General features: G+C 41.7%; 1 protein-coding gene across 1 annotated transcript in view; it reads left to right on the top strand.

Moving 5' to 3' along the window:
* LOC121621277 (meiosis inhibitor protein 1) overlaps window positions 1-21,354 on the top strand; it is a 49,814-nt gene that overhangs the window by 10,622 nt on the left and 17,838 nt on the right. Inside the window, exons 7-22 of the mRNA XM_041957687.1 lie at window positions 378-556; window positions 2,179-2,293; window positions 2,735-2,854; window positions 4,614-4,713; window positions 6,776-6,910; window positions 7,241-7,355; window positions 8,544-8,623; window positions 8,852-8,999; window positions 9,419-9,530; window positions 11,658-11,718; window positions 12,345-12,442; window positions 15,512-15,692; window positions 17,342-17,492; window positions 18,356-18,541; window positions 18,794-18,916; window positions 19,126-19,315. Coding sequence (XP_041813621.1) covers window positions 378-556; window positions 2,179-2,293; window positions 2,735-2,854; window positions 4,614-4,713; window positions 6,776-6,910; window positions 7,241-7,355; window positions 8,544-8,623; window positions 8,852-8,999; window positions 9,419-9,530; window positions 11,658-11,718; window positions 12,345-12,442; window positions 15,512-15,692; window positions 17,342-17,492; window positions 18,356-18,541; window positions 18,794-18,916; window positions 19,126-19,315 — 2,094 coding nt within the window. The remainder of the gene's footprint in view (window positions 1-377; window positions 557-2,178; window positions 2,294-2,734; window positions 2,855-4,613; window positions 4,714-6,775; window positions 6,911-7,240; window positions 7,356-8,543; window positions 8,624-8,851; window positions 9,000-9,418; window positions 9,531-11,657; window positions 11,719-12,344; window positions 12,443-15,511; window positions 15,693-17,341; window positions 17,493-18,355; window positions 18,542-18,793; window positions 18,917-19,125; window positions 19,316-21,354) is intronic.

The following is a 21,354-nucleotide window of genomic DNA, read 5'->3' as shown; positions in this document are numbered from 1 at the left end:
GACTTCATTGATGATGTTTATTATCACACCACTTGTGTGATCTTTCCCATGCTTTCTTCCACACAGGAGTTGTGTCCATATCATTAGTACTTGACTGACCTGACCTTTGTAAACTCTGTTAAGGATATGGCTACAGTATCAGTGTTATTATATTTTATTCATGCTGTGCTTTGCCAAGTTTCAGTCTGCATTTTTATGATCATAGATTGACACAGATTGTGAAGAATCTCCACGCCAGAAGTTGTCAGGAATGTATCTAACCTCACGTCTTGTCTGAAACACTGTTATTAATGCGTTAGGGTTTGTATATGTGTTTTTATACATTTCTAGAACATTGAACTTTCTCATCACTGTCTGTTTTCACCTGCATGTGTTAGGCCTGCTGTGGTTGCTGCTGCAGCTGGGAGACGCAGTCTCAGTTCTGATGAACAGCCCCAGCAATCAGGTCATGTGCAGTGAGAACCAGAACAGCCACACCAACAACAGCCAGATGCTCAGCCAAAACCAAGAGCAACAGTCCCCTGACCATTGCCCTCTGCCTCTCATACTGAAAAAGGTCTCTGTCCAAACATCCTGCTCCCAACCCCCAAGACCAGCATTCTGGCACTGACGATAATCATAACAAGAACTTCTAATCCTGGATTAATGTGCCTTTGAATGGGGATTCAGGGAGGGCTTACCCTGGACAAATATTTGTGCTACATGTCTGGGAAATCAATGCCTAGATTACATCTAGTTAGATTTTCTCAGTTATGACTCACAACACAGAACAGCTCATGACGTTAATAGTTTTTCTTGTAGATAAAATCTAACCCCTCGCCAAATAACCACTAATCTAAATTAGTTCCCAAAACATAATTATGCTGTTGAATGAGGGATCCATCATACCAAATAAATTGACTGTTTTACTAATACACAAATGTATGAAAACAACAGAAAAATTCATTAAGACTCTATTTACTTTGCACAGATTCACAGTCACTGTAACATGGCAGTATAAAATAGAACGAGGCAACAGTTAAGTCCCTAACATAATTAAATTTTCTTAGATTTTCCAAATAGCGGATTGATAAGTGATAAATGGTGCCATGACAGGCTTTTTCAGCACACCAAGTCTAAGTTCATATTTATAGATCACATTGACCTCACTTGTGAAGACAAAACTAATCGGTAATGTGCAACCCTGATTCCAAAAAAGTTGGGACGATGTGTAAAACATGAACAAAACAGAATTTGATAATTTGATAATCCTTTTTGAGACTGGAAACAGTCCAAAGACAATATATTTAATGTCTGACCTCATCAGCTTCATTGATTTTTGTTAATGTCTGCTTATTCTGAATTTGATGCAGCAACATGTTTCAAACAAGTTGGGAAAGTTGTGGAACGCTCCAGAAACACCTGTTTGGATCATTCCACAGGTAAACAGGTTGATTGGTAACAGGTGATAGTATCATGATTGGGTATGAAAGGAGCATCCTGGAAAGACTCACAAGCGAGGATGGAGCGAGGGTCACCACTTTGTGAACACATGGTTGGTTAAAGGATGTTGCTACATGGGCTCTTGAATACTGCGTAAAACTTTTTTGGAATTAGTATTATATAATATATATGTATTATAATGACTTACAATTATAATGTTGATATTTTTGCCTAACATACTGCTGCATTTAGTTAGCTTCAAACTTAATGTGTTTTTTGGTTTTGGTGTGAGAGTGAAACTATAATGACCAGACCTCCACCAGTATGTAGTACGTCACCTAAACCATTTCTTCATGGCCTAGACATTTTTTAAAGGAGTTTACAGTAATCAGAAATCATATTTACCAAAAGAAAGTCATTCTCATCATTTTTCAAAGATCATTTCCAAGCCAAAATTGCATGTACAAATTACCCAGAGTGTGCTCTATGTACAGGCCTGTGGTGCTGATATTTGACAGGCCTTGACGCGTTCATAAACTAACCGTGCAGCATCGAGCATAGACAGTGTGCAGAAGATGAGAGCCAGACAGCTGGCAAAATATTGCTTCATTTCTTAAGTCATTAGCAGCCTGGCAGTGTTGAAGAGGCTATACTTTACTTATGTCAAACAGTCTTTAAACACTGTGGAAACCCTGGACACTATTTGAATGCTGTGATTGGTGTATTCTAATTAAGCCCATAAAATATGCTTTCCAGTTGCTGCTGAGTGGCGATGAGATGTTGCAGACCGCCAGTGTAAAGTGCATTGCAGCCATCCTGGTTCATTCTCCCAGTCAGTGCAGCGCTCCCTTCATTACGGCTGACATACCTGGTGATATGCACGCACAAACACAGTGGTTGGGATGTGGTAGCTATACAAGCCGTTAGCATCTTTGATTTGCCCTCTACAAATGATTTCCTCTGACTTGTTCTGCATTCCCTTTTGACTTTCTTTGTCTACATTTTCATTTCTCCTTGTTTGTTTCTGTTGCTTTCTCCTTACTTTTATACCTATTTCTTCATCACTGTAGGGATTATTTTTGTGTTTCTCTCTTGTTCTTGAATTTCAGAATATGAATATCAGGATGTTTTTTGTAAAGTGTCATACTAAATTTGCATGCAAACATTACACCCTGTTTTGGTGTGGTAATATGATGCTACAGAAGAGTAATATAATGTATCAGTATTGTTCCTCTGTCTCCTCTCGTAACTTTATTTGTTTAGCCCCTCACACAAGTTCTCTTTTTCTCTCCATCCCTCTTTGCCCTTATAGAGTTTCTGTTTGACCGTCTGGCCAGTAGCAGAAGTGAGGTGCTGCTGTGGTCTGTCTATAGCTGTTTGGTGTTGCTGACAAGCGACCCCCTCTTCTTCTCCCAGTGTCACTCTGTCTATGGTGAGAGTGCTCAGACAGACCAAAAATACCCCTGAGGCACCATCGTGTCGTCCTTGTTTGTGTGTGTTTGATCTGTTTGTGATGTCACTGAAGGATTTTATGTTTCGTGGTGTATTGGTTAACATCTGAAAATTATTTTTGACGGTCCTGCGACAGTGTATACACAAGACTGAAAGTGCCAACTATGACAGTGACAGGGCATTTTAACCCCTTGAGGCCTGAATTTAATTAGAATTATATAAAAAATAATTAATTATTTGTGTTTTTGCTTTCAAATTGATCCTAAATTAAGAGGAGTTTGTTAATTTTTCTGTAGCACATACAATGGATATAAATTTAGGTATGATGCAAATTGGCGACAACAGGCGCTAATGCTTGCAGTTAAGCATCAACGCCTGTTGTTGCTAATTTGCATAAAAATACTTTTTTTTTCAAAATTCAGAAATGTGCATCATAAAAGCCACAAAATTGGCTTACAACCATTACATTGTAACAACAACGCAACGGATGTAGTTTTCACTTTGCCCGGTCCGACGAGAAACCAGTGCTTGCAAAGGTTCCTAGGTGTGTGTTGAATATGCACAAACCGGCATTAGAGGAATGCATGCGCGATTCGGCTGCAATGTGGATTAAATTTGTGACAATCGGCGTGAAGGGGTTAATAAACCTTCCAGAGTGGTTTGCCTGTGCCTGGTACTTCATTGTAGCATGCTCGTGGGCTCGAGGGAAGGAAGACTCAAATGCAAGAACTTAAATCACCAAGGAAAGTTTCACGCTCTCAGGCGGTATTTATTACAAAGGTCTTTGATCGGGAACAAGGCAAAACGAAACGCTTGGTTATCCAAAGTAGCAAACAAAAGGTGCAAGATTTTCAAAAGGTAGCTAACAAAAGGCGCAAGGTAATCAAAAGGAATTAACTAGGTAACAAGGTTTTAGCTAGACAAGATTTGGCAAGGACGCAAGATAATCTGGCACAGGACACAAGGTAACAGTGAACAGGTGGAAACAATCAGGGCAGGGCAGACAATCAGACAGGCGGGAAGGACACCAGAAAATCAATGGTCTGAAACAAGAGGAGTTAGGGTTTCACAATAAAACAGGAAGACAACAACAAGACTTGACGTCAGTGAACAAAACACATTAACACACGACGAGACACGACACTTTGCAGCGTGAGTTTTTCATCTAAGAATATCACACTAAATGGCTTCAGAACTTAGTAGTCACATATTGGCTACAATATCCATATTTTGCATCCCCAATGAATGGTAATGAATATTGTTTTGCCACACAGATGTATGCTTGTGTTTGTATTTCTTTCGTGTGGCGCATTACAGTCGATGATTTATGTTAGGTAAATCATTTTCATTCTGCAGCACTTCAACTCCACTCATGAGAAATCGTTTGAAAAACACTTGCAGTACAAACTTAATTTACCACTACACATGATATCTGGTGTAACCGCTCCATGTGCTATTAAGTTCTTGCTCTAGTTCACCACAAACATGAGATCAGTACAGCTGATTCTGTGTAGCAGTAAATTAGAAAGATGTTCCACTGCCACTGTTTGACATGTGTGTGTCGGTTTGTGTGCGTGCTGTGTGCTTGCACTACGTTTATGAGCGTGTCGCACTTAATGCAGGCAGTGAGGTAGAATAGACAAATGTGTTTGTGTGTTTGGGTCTGTCTGCCTGGTCATGTGCAAAGTAGAGTCATGTATTTCTTTGACACAATGAGTGTGTGTGTTTGTGTGTGTTAGGTATTGAGTCCCTGGTGCGCAGCCTGAAGGAAGCGCTGCATCTGACCAACCTGGAAGTGCCGAAACAAGGTCTGCTGCTCCTTACTGAGATACTGGAAAGGTGAGAGCTGTTTTTTTGAGCTCCTGCACAGAGCATCTTTGCTCGCTGACTAATGACTAATACATTGATGTTTCTGAAACAGAGTATTTCATCCTTTGTTCTCACAAAACACACCTCGTCCACTCAAGTACATCCTAAAAAACAATATATGAAAATGCAAAAACACACTTAAGGCTTTTTCAAGAGATAAACCAACAGGTGGCCATGTTGCCCCAGTTAGCTGCAGCTGTCTTCTACAGACATTCTTGTCAAAAGGTCCCTGTTGGATTACTTGCATGTGCAATTATTGTTTCATATGTATGTTAATGGGTCAGTTCAACACAAAACAAAACACTGTTGAGAGTTTATTGATGTTTTCAGATATCTGCCGCCAAGATTTCTGTCGCACTGATAAATGACACAGGGAAGGCATGTTTCTCTGCAGCGACATGTCTTCTGAGAAAAAATGTTCTGGTTACTCTGGATGAGCCACAGACCTCACAGTAATAGCTTTCATTGGAAAATAGTTTCAACCAAGTAAATATTTTGTGGTTATTTATGGATCATAACTTTATACGATAGCCCACTGACCTCTGAAGAAAGATATATGTTGTTTATTTGACTTAATTTTCATGTATCATGGCATGGAATTTGTTGACCCAATTACTTAATCATTGCCTGAATTCTATTGTTATGTTAAGTATGAATGTGTTACATTCTTCTCCTTTGTATTTTCCATTTTGTGTCTCAGTATAAGTTGTAGTTATGAGGTAAATGCTTGTTAATATCACCAAAACCACGGACACACACAATTATGCTAAATATGTTTTAACACAACTTAAACAGCATGTGCAACTTCAACTACGCCGACACAGAGAGGCTACATCCTGTGATACATGCTAAACATGGTGCACGACGAAGTTTAATTATATTTGAATTAACTGTCTGCTGGATCGAGGATGAAAATATATCACAAGCCAGTAACTGTCATATTTCTGCAAGGTTCACATAATTTTAATGGAATGTTCCACCCGTCACATAGCAATGATACAGGGGATAAGAGATTTCAAATGGCGTGGGAAATTTGTCCTTTACGCTGAGTGGAACAGTAAAAACGTAGCTAGACCAGAGCTCTGAAAGTGCTGAACAAGCTAAAGCGTGTGTGGGTGTGTGCGTGTGTGTGTCAGATAGAGAGAGAGGACGGGAGTCTTACCCAATTTGACCAATAATCTGTCCTTCACAGTGCATGTATGTGAGTGCATTTTGGTGTTGGTGTGTGTGCATACATTGTGGGTGTTCTCCTTCCTTGTGGAGACAAAATGCAAGTCCCTGTAATGTAAATCACTGAATTTAAGGGTGAAGTAGTGGCTGTCTGTAGGGTATTTCTCAAGGAAATTTGTCTATCTGATGTCCCCAAAAGTGATGGAAACACGACTGTATGTTTGTGTTTACCTTTGTGTGCACGTATTTGTTATTTAGGATGTTCTGTGCAACGACTGTTGTGGCAACAGGGATTCAGTCTCTGGCTGTTGTGGCGCTGCGTCATGGACAAGAGACATACTCTGGTGATCTTTGTAACGCCAGTAGGTCAGCACTATTTGTTTATTATGTGTCCCCTAAAAGAGAGAAAAGTGTCTCCGTGTAGTTGAGTGAGACAGAGGAGGACGGGTTCAGCGTGACAGCAGTCACTGCTGGTATTGGCACAGCAAGCCAAAGAATGATAGATAGATCAGACAAAAGGGCAGACTGCCAGCTTTTTGATGGGCCTTTATTGACATCCATGTAAAAAAAAAAACATATCAGCAAAAATCCTGAAAGGCAGCTCTGTTTCTCGGTATTTCTGGCATAGTTTTCAGTGACTCATCTAGGAGATACACAGCACTGTACCATTTTTAACTGCCTTCATGCTAAATGATTTGCTAACAACAGTGATTCCTGTAGAATTTATCATAGATTTCTGTTTCTCCATCTCCTCTAGGATTTATTCCTCTAGCTGCTAGACGACAGTTTAACAGTGGCATTTATCTGTGAAAGAATGCACTGTAGTTTTTTGATGTGTGTGTGTGTGTGCGTGCGTGTGCAGGCAGCCCACAAGCGTACGGCTGTTCCCAAGTGGACCAGGGTTTGCAGCAGTGTCAGAGGCTTTGGTAGCTGGAGTCTCCTCCTCCTGCCTGCTGGTAGCCTCACAGGCTGCCAACGCTGCCTCTGCCCTGCTCAGGTAAACACAAACACACACACTGTAGATACATAAAGAAGTTGCGTGTTGTCAAGGACACTTGTGTTACCATGTCCGGAGGATTTTGTCTTGTGATTGGCAGCTACAGACATAGTCCTAGACAGACATTAGTCATGAAGGGATGTATCAACAATAAATAATCAATAAACCCTGGAGTCAGTTACTCACGCAGTCACTTGAATTCATCAACAAATGAAAGCACATATACAGATCACACATAAACAATCCGCATGTATGTATGTGTGTCCATGCATCCACACAGTGTCAGAGGTTTCTTTTGTCTAAAGTGCTGCCACTCTCTGAATTCTCCAGAGTGAACCACCAGCCCAGACCAGTCCAGTACAGGGAGATAGAGGGTTTGATAGAGGCCATCACAAGCAGATGCTCTGAGCTGCACCTACCCTCTGCTGCTCATCGTCGAGGCTGCGTGAGTTCCTTTTACTTTATGTTTCATCCACAAATATGAAATAAAGATTTAAGATGCACAATTCAAGACCTGGTGGTGAGGAGACCTGTCTGTGCTGTTTGTCTGAGATGTTCTCTTGTGGTGATTCTCCAGAGTGTTTTCTGTGAGTTATCAGGGCAACACTGACACACCCTGCTTCTGATGCTGTCTTGCAACACGACACCCACTTCATATGTGATTGATATGTTTTATGAAGGTCTTATTCGTTTTGTGTCTGTTGTTTTTGTCACAACCGTCCCTCAATGCTGCCTTCTGTTTCAGACAGGAATCCTGATTCCTGTCTGAAAACTGGAGCGTTGCTCCTCTAACAGGGACAGTGATTTGACTGTCAGCAGGATATGGCTGGTTTGCATGTGTTACAATGAATGCATTTCACTTTAATCACGCTGAGGCACAACACAGAGCCAAGATTAGGAGTGTCTTGTGCCAATGGGACCTATGGAGTTTCACTGAAGAAACACAGAAAGATTTCAGGACTTTCTCAATGTCTTAATGGAGAAGTTCCATGGTTAAATATAAATCTGTTTGTATGCTTTTATAAGATGATTGTTTCCTTTTTGTACTACCAGTTTCTCAGTTAGTTACAGCGAAAACGAATTAGTTCGAACTCTCCAGCACTCCAACACTTCAAACGCATAGTTTCTGAAGGCATCACATGGATGTGTCACTTAGTAGAACGAGACAGAAACGGGCTGGAAGCGTTCAGGCAGCTTCTCACTGCAGATTCAGACCAAAGCAATAAGTAATGCTTTATGAGTGTTTATCTCCGTGGATATGTGACCATACTCAGTCTAAAGAACACAGGATTTAAGCACATGGTCCAAGTGCTGCTACAATGTGCCTTAATGTTGTGCTGCTGCTATAAACAAGCACAAGTTGTTCAGGAATTATCAGCAGTCTTACGATGGAGCATTACTGACATTTGTATTGTTTGTTTTTTCTTGTTGGCAGTATCACAGTATTTGAGTGCCTTTACTGTCACAGTAAGCATTCTGGACAATGTGGAATGTTATTTTATTTTCTTTTTCTGCACCCAACCATGACCCTAAAACTGAATTTTGTGTACCAGATCGGATCATCAGATTTGGTTTTCTCTCATGCTGTTGCTTTTGGTTTCCCGTACTTCTCTCTCTCTCTGTTGTCCTCCAGGGGAGTAGGAAGAGCAGCCAGGCTTCCAGGTCAGAGGGATTTCTGCTCCAGGCCCTGGTCTGTTTTCAGGCTGCCTGCAGGTCAGTGCATTGTCCAGTCAATGTTCAGAGATCACTTGGACAAAATTGAATAAATGGACTCACTAGCATACAGATGAAGTGTTCAGTCTCAGGTTGTTTTCTTGTTGTTTGATTTTCATTCCTACACTTAATATGGATGAAAATATCCACCTTAACAAGTTCCAAGCTATAGGTTTGTATGTTTCTGAATTGGTGTGTTTGCATTCGTTATGCATGTGTGTGTCCAAGGTTGGCTGAGGAGTGTGCATCAGAGCCTCTTCTGAAGGAGAACACGTTCACAGCTCCCTCTAAACACAGCCATGCTCACGACTCACTGGAGTCTCTGTGTCAGTGTCTGCTGCACTGCTGTGACTCCGTCTGGATACCCACCGTCATTGTGAGAGCTGGAAACACTCACACACACACAGACACAGATACACACATCGGATTCATTATCTGTCTGATCTTAAACTTCTATCTCTTTGTCACACACACCAAACACTTGCGAAAAAGATCCTGCAATTCGTCTCATCTCTTTTCTGAGAAATAGGTCAGAATGATTGCCTTGCTCTGTCTGGCGGTTCCTGTAAATGACTGCATTAATAAGCACAGCCGCACAATCTCTGTCTTCATTAGTATTGTGTACACATAGACAGATGAGCCAACCGATCAGTACCTGTGTAATACTGTATTTTTCTACAGTTAACTCTATTCAGGCTTAAAATCAGTCGCATAAAAATGATCATTTGTCTGTTTGTGTGTGTGTGCGTGCATGCGTGCGTGCGTGCGCACATGCATGTGTGTATGCGTGCAAAGAGGATGTGTGAGCGTGCACCCAACGCTCAGATACTGCAGTGCTTCTACTCCATCCTCTCCTCCCAGTTCACCCTCCTCCCATCTCTCATGCCGGTCTTTGCAAATAAGCTAGGTAAGTTGACTAACACTGTATAACCTCAAATTAACAGCAAGCTTCCCATAATATGTTTTAATTTCAGTATCACGCATCCTGTCTTCTAGTTCCATTGCAGCAAATTGTTGGTGTGTGGTTTCTTCCCTTTGCATTGGCACATTGCCACGTTGTGTGTGGCAGTCCTGATATTGGTATCTTATGAATATTCTGCCTAAACTGGTCAGCTTTGACTAGGCAGCAGCAGACAAATCTCTTCTCAGTCATCTGGAAGGCCTCCAAACAGTACAGGCTGACAGTGGCAGTAATATTACTGTGTTGGAGGAAAATATTATGAATTCACTGTTGACTAGCTGCAACAGAACTGAAGATGTAAAAGTTGGATAAAGTCATGAAATACAATACTAATAAGGGAGAAATGTCATAAGTTACTTAAGGAATTATGTAGGAATATTACGTTGATTTATCACTATGTATTAAAGTGTTTCTCTTCAGATTTTTGTCGCTGTCAGTAGTGAACCAAATTTAAGAGACTGTCCAGATAAGATGTGATGAGATTTGTGAGATCAGTAACAGAGAAGGCTGGTACAGGGACAGACCACAGAGCTCATGTTTTAAATCCATCTTTCCAAGGTCCAGTGTGTAGGATTTAGGTGGGTTGCAGATTTCGACCAACTTAGATAGACTCATCTCACCCTCCCCTATGGTGGCAAACTTGAAAGTCCCTCTTTAAAGCCAGGGTTTGGTTTGTCCGTTCTGGGCAGCTGTAGAAACATGGCGGTGCAACATGACGGATAAATAGAGCTCATTTTAATGTAACGAAAACACAACTATTTTTATTTTCAGGTGATTGTACGCTAATGTAATCGTAACTGTGATTGTGATATTACATTTCTGCCAGTAGACCCCACTAAATCCTACACACTGGACCTTTAAGTCTTGTTATTGCTGGCTCTGCATGTATTGCTGTAGGTTGTGGTGGCAACATGTAGCTCCATACTACCATGAAGGTGGAGGCCCATGTGTGTGTTCCGCCCACATGGGAATATAAAATGCAACCATGCCAACCAAACATCTCTCTAAAAAGACCTGCTCTTTTCATGCTTTCATGCATGATTTGCCAGCTAAGTACCTTGCTTACAGTACATTTTATTTAAAGCCTTAAATGTCTACTAAATTAAATGAGCACAAACAGAAGGAATTCACTATAAAGCTTAGTTCCCCACCTAAGAGTAATCATTTCATTTCATTGTCACAGAACAGATTCTCTGCACTACTGAACATATCAGTTTCGTTGGTAATGTTTTTAAATTAAAATCCATATCGCATGTTTAACAGTATGCCAGAAACTGCAGACAGTTGATTCTGCTCTCATCAAAGGCAGGGCTAAATGCCTGAATGTTGACTTGAAATTTGACGTGAAATTTCATTTCACTGCAGGGGGAAAACTAAGCAATCTGTCCAAAGCTGGCAGTCCACAAGATGAGCCTCAATTATTGACAGGAAACTTGTTGCCGTGGGCATCTCGCCGCAGACAGCTTGGTGGCAGTAAACGAAACTTAAGCAGTATATTTACGCTGCCAGCGGTTACCAAAGCAGATATGGCTGATCAGTACTTTGGCATTGGTCCAAAAGAGAGTGAGTTCGTAGCTTTATAAAATTAATACTTCCCTCTAATAAGGACTGTTGTCACTCTCTGCAGCAGTGAAACAGCCTAGATATTAAATACAGCTTTACATGATAGCTTTTCTTAGCCTTAGAATTAGAATAGGACTATGTCCCATTACCTCCAATGTAGCCAATTGATGAGCTGCCATCCCATGAAGGATCAGGGGGGAACGTAGCTTGAAAACTAATGTGAGATTAAATATATGAAGGTTTGGGGATCATGAAGTGAGATTTAATCATGTGGCTGGTGTCTTGCATAGTGATGACATGTGTCTCTCTCTCCCTCTGCATTACCTCTAGGTGCTGAATTTTCAAACTTTAACTATTGTTTTTTGTCTTCTTTGTCTCTGTGATGCACTGTGTAACTTGTTTTGAAAGGTGTTATATAAATAGTGTTTTTATTGCCATCCTTCTCCTCTTCCTCATTTCTTACCGCCTCATCCTTCCTCCATGCTGCTCTTTACCTCCTCTTCCCTCCAGCGTCCTCTGGTTTCTACAGGCTGGCTCTGGAACACAAAGGGCTCCTCTGTGCAGGAAACAGGTACTGTACAGTGTAACCTGAGGATACACACACACATACACATCAATTAACAAAGCACTGCTGTCTGCAAAGTTTAGCTATCTCTGTGTGTGTGTGTGTGTGTGTGTGTGTGTGTGTGTTAAACCACAGTGACTCAAAGTTGAGTTCTTATGATTCCCTGTTGGAGCACATTGAGACACATAACACAACTGAGGCATCTGTCATTTCTGAGTCACTCTGTCTAATTTCTTCCAGTAAGACAGTCGTCTCAGCAGTGTGTCTGTCTCAGAGCAAGGATCCGCGCCTTCAAAGTCTCCTGCGTGTGTGCGTTTAGAGTCTGCTTTGTGTATTTAAGCATATGTACTTCTGTGCATGTGTAAGAGTGCGTGTGGTTTTTGCTTCGGTGTGTGTCAGTGTGGACTTAAATGTGGTTGACTCAGTAGGTTTTTAGGCCCCCTGTGCTCTGAGCTGTAATGAAACTGAACCTTGCCGTGCCTGTGTTTCATATTTGAAAGGATGAAGTGAAGGCACATCCTGTCCTGCGTCTCACAGTTCACTCTTCACTGCTGTGACCTTGTGCTGTCTTTTCTTTATCTTCATGTTTATTTTTCGCTCACTCTATTTCTCCCCCTTATCAATTCTTTCAGGAACCCGGATCTAAATGCGTCTGGCTGTGGCTTTCTACGGAAACTCAGCATGTGTCTGCTTTCCCAGTCAGACCCTGCTTTTGCCTCCTATCAGCACGGTATGCAAATACGCATACAAACACTTGCACCACATGCAGAGCTACATGCTGCACCAGCAGAGCCCTGTTGTTGCTGTCAGTTTCCAAGCAATTATGTCATGCTGCCGGTTAGCTGAGACGGCTGAAGTGTTGAACAGCACTGTTGCTGCCGTTCAACACTTGTTTTGTGTAAAGAGGGTCACCTGCTGAATACATACCTGTGGAGACAGGACAGACCTGTGACAGACCATTTGTCATTGATATTTAATATTTTGGCCTGGAGATTTGTATTGTTGGGTATTGAAATACGTCCCCAACTGAATATATTAAGTGATTGTGCATATAATGTCATGTTCAACAAACTAAATCCAGCTGACTTTGTGTGACATGCATTAGGCATTTATTTGATGAGTCAAAGACAATGGAGAGCTTGTAGAGAAAAGTTTTTTTTTTCTAAAACCGCTTGTTGTAAATAAAGTTGCATTTCAGGTCATCTTCAGTTTCTCTTTGCTGCATGCCCTTCTCTCTCTTTTCTCTTCATATTGACTACATCAGCATCAGTAAGCGTAAGCAAAATTCTCACCCCTGTTCCTGTTCTGTTAAGTAAAGCCTGTCCAGCCGGGAGGGTCTCCAAGGCAGACACACGCAGTAGATAAGCCGATGATGCCATTGTAGAAACATGTTTGCAAAGCCACTATATAATAGCTCCACCATATTGTGCAGAATGAAAGGAATGGACTCAGATGTGTGCACTGTAAACATGTTGGATGTGTGAAATGGCCTTGAATTGAACACTGAATGGTGTTTGCTTGCTGACTGTTGTGTGAAAGAGCTGATACTAAGTCTCTTAAATGTCAGCGCGTATTGTGACAACACAGATAACCCTTCCAATTAAAGGGGCACCGGTTCTGATTGTGTGAGACTGAAGTAAATGTTATTAAAGAAAGGTTAAAACAAAACATAAAAAAACGTTTTGTTGGGAACTGCATTTGCTCCCTGGAGACGCGATGTGAGTAAAATACTTCTTTGAGATGTAAGAATTGTGTGCTGAGTGTGTGTGGTTGTGTGTGTGCGTGCGTTTGTGGCTGTGAATAATGAGCTCTTTGGAGCCAGACTACTGTTTGTTCCTTTTTCTGTCTGTCAACATCTTCCTCCCTTTCATCACTTTCATCTGCTTCAGTTTCATTTGCAGCCTTTCTTTCATGTCCCTGTGCTCTCATCTTAAATTTTACCGTTCCATTTTATGTGAGTTATTTTTCTCGTTCATAAAGTTATTCACAATTTAGGAAGTTATATTTTTACCTCTGTTTAAAACTTTGTTAACCAGAACATAGATTTGTTGTTTTACCCCACTGATACTCTGATGCAATATCAACATATATTTATATATGTAATATATATACAGTATATTTGTGCTTTTGTATAGTTGTCTGATAATTCTTTAACAGCTGTGTGGATATTTAAGAAAACTTCTCTGTCCTCTTATTATTTTCTGTTGATCAAAACCTGAGCAGGAGGCGACATGTCACTGCAGCCGGCTTTGTAGGTTTGTTGTCTTTGTCCCATCTGTTGTTTCCCTTCTCATCTTCTTCGTCTGCCTGTCCTTCGCTGTGTTCCTGTCTCTCCCAGTCCTCCCTTGTGGAACATTCTCCCATTCTTCCCGCCTCTCTTCTCGACGGTTCCCTGGAGGTGGAGGCTGTGTCGGTGCCTGGTGTCCCTCTCCTCATTTTCCAAACAATACCTTTTATCCGTCACTCTTTCGCCACAGCGGCCCCTCTGGACTGCAGCGCTCCCTGTCCCAAGCCGTCTCCAAGCTGGCCTCCTCCCCCTCTGATTCCTGTTTTTATTTATCTCTCCTCCTCGCTCTGTATTTCTTTAACTCCCTTCCCCTTCTTCACTTGGTTTTCCTCTCTGGCTGATTGGTGGTCTCTGTCCCTGCAGACCCTGCCGTTGCTTTACAGCCTGTGTGTAGTCATGCATCAGTGACCCCTCTCCCTGTCTGCCATCTCCTTGTGCCTTCATTTTCCTTCTTGTCTTTGCTCTGCCCCAGCTTATTGTGACTCCCTCATACACTGAACATGGCGGTGTTTCCTTCCTCGCTCCTCGATTAAAGGCCTAAGTAACCTCTTTTTCTCCAGACCTGCGAGAGGCTGCCGTTTTCTCTTTTCTGCTACCCCGTCTCGGTGTTGTTCTCTTTCCATTCTTTATAAGCTGCATCTCATTTTCTCCTCCCTCTCTCAGTCTTGCCTTCCCTCGCCCCTCTTCCCCTCTCTCTCCAGTTCCCTGAAGACAACCCAGATATGGAGACGGTGCAGAAAGTCCTACTCTTTCAGCTGTTTCAGAAAAAATTCTGAATTCCCTGCTGTGCTTCACATCTCCCCTCCCCTTTGTCTCTTCTCTGTCTTTTTTCTCTCTTGCCATTTTCTGTCATATTGTTTATATCATTTTCTTTGTTCAGTGTGCGAGTCGTTCAGTCTTCCAGTCCATGAAGAGGTGGAGGCCCTCCTCAGCGCTGTATCACACTGTCTGTCCATCTCTTTCTCTCGCAGTCTTTTTTTCCTTCTTGCTGTTCCTTTTCATACACCCGTCATTCCACATACTTTTTTCGTCTTGTCTTCTTATTCTTTAGGGACCTCATTTATGAAAAAAACCCTTTAACTTTGCTGTATTACATAATGTGGCTTTTCAGTGAATGTGATAAAAATTGAATCTAGGCACCCGTGACATCCACAGCTTGGTTAATGATGAATGCTGGCTGTATGTTTGGATCGAACATAGATAATTAGTAAAGTGTGAAATCAGTGTAACGCCACCCATTTTCACCCCCCTTATTATTTTTCAGAAACGTCAGCTTTGGATTGGCTTTAGTCATAAACAGAAAATTGGCAAGTAATGCTCCTTTGTAAACAAGGCCTCAGGGCCTCCTCTGCTGCATTTCACTTTATTCCAGCCATCGCTCTCCTTCATCCATATGCTTTCTTCTCTCTCTCTCAGCCTCTCTGTGTTACTTTCTCCTGTTCCCATTTCTAACATTGATTACTCAATCCTTTTCCTTCCTGTTTCTGTTTTACTTGTTTGCTCATCCCCCAGATGTTGAGGAGGCAGAGAATCTTCTGCAATACAACCTTCCCTCTCTGTGTTTTCGGCTGTCAGACTGGCCCTCTCTGCTGTGCGAGGACCCAGGGCTCCAGCTGTGTGAATATAAAGGACCAAGGGCCACTCAGTACTGTCTGCTGATAATACTACACCTTGCACTGCAGCAAGGAGACAGGTAATACACCCATGCACTCACCCATTCTGGACTGTCCCCTTGACGACGCAGAATAGCATCAAGCAACAGAAAATAAACCTACCCATCTTACTCACATTTCAGACGTGCAGACATGCACAAATCATGCACAAAAAAGGGAAAGTTTTGTTCAATTTTAAAATTGAGTGCTGGAAAGGTCTCGTGTTCTGAGCTGGTATATGCGTGGACTTAAAATAAATATTTCAGCATCAGTAAAAAGCATTTTGCTGATAGAAATTCTGAGCACCTTTGCCTGGCACTGCTGCAGAGTGCGCAGTGTGATCCAGATGTACTGACTTTGTTCTCCCAAAGCAGCAGCCATTTGCACTGCAAAACTTGTCTTTGAGGAGGAATATCCTGGCTTGGTGGCTGCTCAGCAGCTCTTGGTAGCTCAGTTTTACCTGTCTCTGTCGGGAATCAGTGTTACGAGTGAAATGTCACCAAACGTCTCTGTACATTACTTGTAAGTATGGTGAGGTGATTTTGACTCCTGAAATAACAGCTCCTTAATACCGGCGACCTGAAAATATTTTATAGGTGCTTCCAGAAATATTTGACACTTAAAGTAACCTTGGGAAAGTTACATTATTAATGTGGATATAATGATCAAACAGAGACATTTATTGTTGTTTAATAACTATTTTAATAACTTCACAAAGCAGCCCTTTGCTGTAATGCAGCCCTTGAGAGCAAAGTAACGTCTGAGCTGTGTCACATTATTGAAATAACTAAGATCTCAGATGATATCAAGCGTCAATATATCATAATACATTTTCATCATTAATTTATTTCCCAGCTCTACCAAGAAACCAGCTTGTTTTGCATGTCCCTCTCTCCCTGCTCCAGCGACACTGCTGCGGCCTGTGTTTTTAAGTCCATATTTTATGACCTCAGAGATTCGTCGGCCTCTTCGGAAAGTTTAACCTGCCCTTCTGTGGAACTTTGGCTATGCATTGTCCCACCCCCAGGGAAGGGGATGAAAGCCTCTCCGCGCCACGGTGTGGTCTCATCAAGATTAATGGGAGCTGTGGCCAGAGATTTACATAGCATGGGAGGGCTGAGTGTGTTTAGCCTGTGTGTACTCGGATGGGATCTGTGAATGTGTGTGTGTGTTGGTATACATTCTAACTGACTGTAAGTCCGCTTTATTACCCTCACACTAAACGCGTCTGCTGAGAGGTGTTTGACTTTTCAGGTATATTTGTGTCTTTGGTTTGTATCTGTTTAAATATAAATGTTTGGCCACATCTATGTGTACTTGTAATTAATGTCATCTCTGCCTGAGTAGATTTAATCGAAATATTATCAAAATCACAATGTGGCCACGTGCAATATCCAAATGGCAGGAGCTGCAACGTTATAGCATATAGTCTTTATAAATCGTTGTAGTGCTACAGACATGCCCCCGCCTGCATATTCTCCAAACATAAGGGACCATGCTTGTTTGTTACAGACCTTAGCAAATGTCATCATTGGTTTTTTCTTTTTTTCCTGTGGAAATGAAATGCCAGTATAATGTTTTGGACTGGACTTCTTAAATCTTGACTCATATCGCACTCACGACACCTGTCAAAATAATCACAATATGATTGATGGCTTCGTTGTTGTGAATGTTCGTGTGTGTGATCCAGGCTCCTCCCAGACCAGATAGTGTTCTCCAGTGTGGCGTGGCTGTTGCATTCAGTGCAGGAGCAGGGCGGCTGTGCCCTGCCTCGCTGTGTGCTCCGCTCTGCCCTCTACCTGCTGGCAGTGACACAGGACCAGAGCCCCAACCTTGACGGGGTAACTCCAAATGCCTTCTGTAATGTGTAGAGCTATCACAGTCGATAGACAGCATCAGGTTCATGAAAGTTTCAGCTGTGTTTTATGCTGTTCAGTAAACCTCCATACTTTGTTCAACATGATTTTTATTTTACAGTTTTACCGTTTATCACTTTGCATGCTAACCAAAATGTGATATTGAAAGTGAGGCAAGTAGACTGTGTCAGTTTTAAATATTCTATTTTATTTTATGCTCAGTGAGTCAACTTAACAATACTAACAATGTGAAAAATAATACTCATGTGATATTCACTGAGGCAGGTTTACCTACAAGCAATGCAACATTAAGGTGTCAAGATTTCATCACGATGAAGGTGTTCGACATGATGCTTTTTCAGTGCATAGAGAAAGAGAGCAGCCTGTACTGGAGATGGAGTGCTGCACAGTTTAATATGGAAACCATTAATATGGAGGCCAAGGAATGTTTGACAGCTCATATTCATCTTTTGATAGAAAATCCATATTCTGCTGTTGATGATTCAGCAGCAAAGAATATTAATTATAACTCACCCTTTTTCCCAAAGCTGCACAGAACTAATAACACTTTCCCAAAATAACGTACTTCTCTGTAGTTCAAAGAACATTACGAGGCAATGCTTTGTCCTGCATTTAACAGTTTATACTTTATGTTGGCTGTGAATATAAAAGAGCAATAGCTTACAGGAGACTTCCTGCTGTGATTGAGGGCTCTGCCTCAGTGGGCTATAAAGCAGTCTAATGTTTTTGTTGGGAGGAAAACTGTTTTAAAACGGCAAACGTTTTAACTTGTGTGTGTTGTGCTCATCTCAGAGCTTTTTCAATCTTTCTTTACCAACCTACTCAAGGCTCCTTTTAACTGCATCAGCAAGGCTCTCTCCTCCTGCCAAAGCTTCTCTTCGCTCTACATTCACCATCCTGCACTCCTCCACTTCATCTGTCGCTATCCAAAGCTAGCAGGGAAATTTGGGCCCCTGGTCTTGGAGCTTTGGCTGACCAAGCAAACACAGCACACAGATGGAGAGCAGACCATGGTGAGGGGCCAGTCCTTTCACCTTTATCTCAGACTGTATTTGTCAATAAATTATCGAACTTTTTTTTTTCCGACTGATTGATTCTGAACAAATGTAACTTGTTTAACTCCAGCACGTTTCACTAATTAATGTTAACTCCAACAGAGTTTGAGATAGGCTGCAGTAGAATGTGTGTTTTTAATTCCCTTTGAACTCTCGCAAACCAAAATCAGAGTTGATGAAAAGGTGGTTGGATCTCATTCCTGGGTGCAGGCGGATGTACAGGAGAAGACAGAGAGGAGAGGAAGCCGTGCAGACGACCAGGAGCCAGACACAGAAACTACAGAGCTACTGGCTCTGATAGAGAAGTACCCAGCTGTCATACTGACACTCCTGGTGAGAATCAACCAATGACAAGCAGGGGGTTAAAGATTTTAAATGCTGGCCGATGTGCAGCATTGTTTCACCCTAGTGGAACTATTTGTTAAGCCTTAAACAGTAATAAGACTTGGGTCCCATAGTTGATGGAAAACACGCATTGGTTTTAACCTGCAATGTACGATGTTCTCAATGACTCTGTCCTAGTGCTTGTGTCTGTCCCTCAGGACATGGTTTGCACCAGGGAGGCCCCCCTCGCAGGGCGAGCACTAGGGGTGCTGGAAGTTCTCTTGCGTGGTCAAACAGAGTACGAGGCTGATTTGTGTTCCAGGCTTAGGTCAGCCCTGCTCCAGACATTACAGAGGCTCAGTATGGAGAACATGGGCCATGGGTTTGGACAGGGACACACTGCACAGGGTAAGAGACATGAAGTCACAGAAACAGAGTATATAGATTTACTGTATCACATTTTTTTCCTCATTACAGTTTTAATATGTCTGAATTCTGTGTTTTATAATTGAAGCACATTTTGTCATCAAAAAGAGTGTCTGATGATGTGGTGGATGAATAACATTACAGCTATTCAATAAGAAAATATTCAATTTTAATGAACATCAGGAGAGCCTCAATATGCGCTCGAACACACCGGGTAAGGCTGCTCTTACATTCGGGGAACGCTCCTCCTTGTTTACAAAGCTTGACCAGAAACGGACGTAGCGTTTTCATCTTTTCCAACAGAATATCTGACTCCGAGCATACAGCCACGAACTCTTCAACAAACTCGGGTCTTGCATCTGCTGATGTGGTTGCACTTCTGAGAGTTTGTTGAAGTGATGAGCTCTTGCTAGCGCGCTGCCTCTCTATCTGTCAGGACCTCTTTGACATTACTCTCTGTGTGTGCGTGTGTGTATGTGTGTCTGTTCATTCAGCTTAGGCGTTATGAAGAAATGCTTATAATGGTAGGGAAAAACCCTTTTTATAAGTTGCATCCACATTTTCATAATTTCCATGATATTCCTGGAAATCATAGGGCAACTATCCCATGGCTTAAGTTTATTGAAATGAATGGGATGTATTATAATGGAAGAAAACTGACGCATTGTAATGTTACAATTTAAGAATCTGTTGAAATTCAAAATCAGTCAGCCGATGTGTTCATGAAAATTTCTGCAGGGGTTATAGTTTACGCTTCTACTAGCAGCTCATTGGAGATGCAAAGATGAATCACACAGCATTAATCCTTTATGACAGCTTCATGCACCTGCAGTGCAGTGGTGAAGCAGTAATGGATTCTTTCATTAGAAATTAATGTGCCTCAATCAGGGGGTTTTGAATATATTATGAGAAATCCCAAGTTTTGTTAACAGAGTATTTTTGAAAGTAAACTATAGTCTGAACCACACCCTCTCAGTTGTTGGAGGTGATCACATCCATGTAGAACCAAATACCGCACTGACCAGAGCATGCACACAGGAATGCATAATCACGCAGACACATGCACCGACCTGTTGATTCGTCTAATTTAAATCACACCGACCAAAGTCACACCGCTTCACCGCTTCAGTGCGCCATGAAACTGTTTTTTGATTGCAGACGTTGAAACCTATGAAAGCATACCGGCCTCTGCTGTGCTGATGTCACACCCTTTAAGGAGTCAACTCTCCTTATTCTACCTAAAATATATCATCAGTTCTCAGTTTTTCAAGCGTAGTCATACACCAGAGACAGATTTAAACACAGGAATCTTCACTTATACCTAAATAACGTTCTGACTCGTTAACTCGTTGCAGAAACTCCCTGCTTCAGTTCCTCGCACCAAAGAAAATCACCAAATTTTGCGAAGATTTTCCACAGAAGTCGCCTCTCACAGTCATGTTTCAAGATTAATGCCAACTGATTTGGCTTGATGCCCCGTTATTTCTCATTAAAGCACAGATACAGCCACTTACAGTGGATAGATGGAGGTAAATGTCGCTGTTCACTCCCCTGAGTTTACTTTTTATGATGCGGCGGACAGTGTTTTTGTTTTCTACATGTCTGTTTTCTGCCTCAGCCTTGTATAGTAAAGCTTTGTCCTACAAATGAAAGCTTTTAATGAAATTGTGTCTTCCCTGCACTTTAGAAGCTCATACACATGGTACACACACACATATACATACACTCACAGGTTTACCCTGTGGCATGTAATAGAGCAAATGAACCATGACAGCAAACAGTGAAAGAGCTGCTTAATTAAATCTCAGACAGCAGCAGCAGGCTCTATGTTCTCAAGATGCCCATCTCCTCATATTTATATTATTTTTTATGAGAAAAAACATTTTCTTAGAAGAAAACAGTTTACACTTTAACTCACAAGATTACTGTGGAGTGAGGATTAATTTCTTGATACCTAAGGTACCAATTTTCATTTAACTAAATAATGCAAACTTGTCAGCTCAATTAGTGTTTAATGTCTT

This window comes from Chelmon rostratus, chromosome 17 (genome assembly GCF_017976325.1).
Source record: "Chelmon rostratus isolate fCheRos1 chromosome 17, fCheRos1.pri, whole genome shotgun sequence".
Taxonomy (NCBI): domain Eukaryota; kingdom Metazoa; phylum Chordata; class Actinopteri; order Chaetodontiformes; family Chaetodontidae; genus Chelmon; species Chelmon rostratus.
Note: the sequence above shows the minus strand (reverse complement) of the source record. Positions and strands in the feature narration are given on the sequence as shown.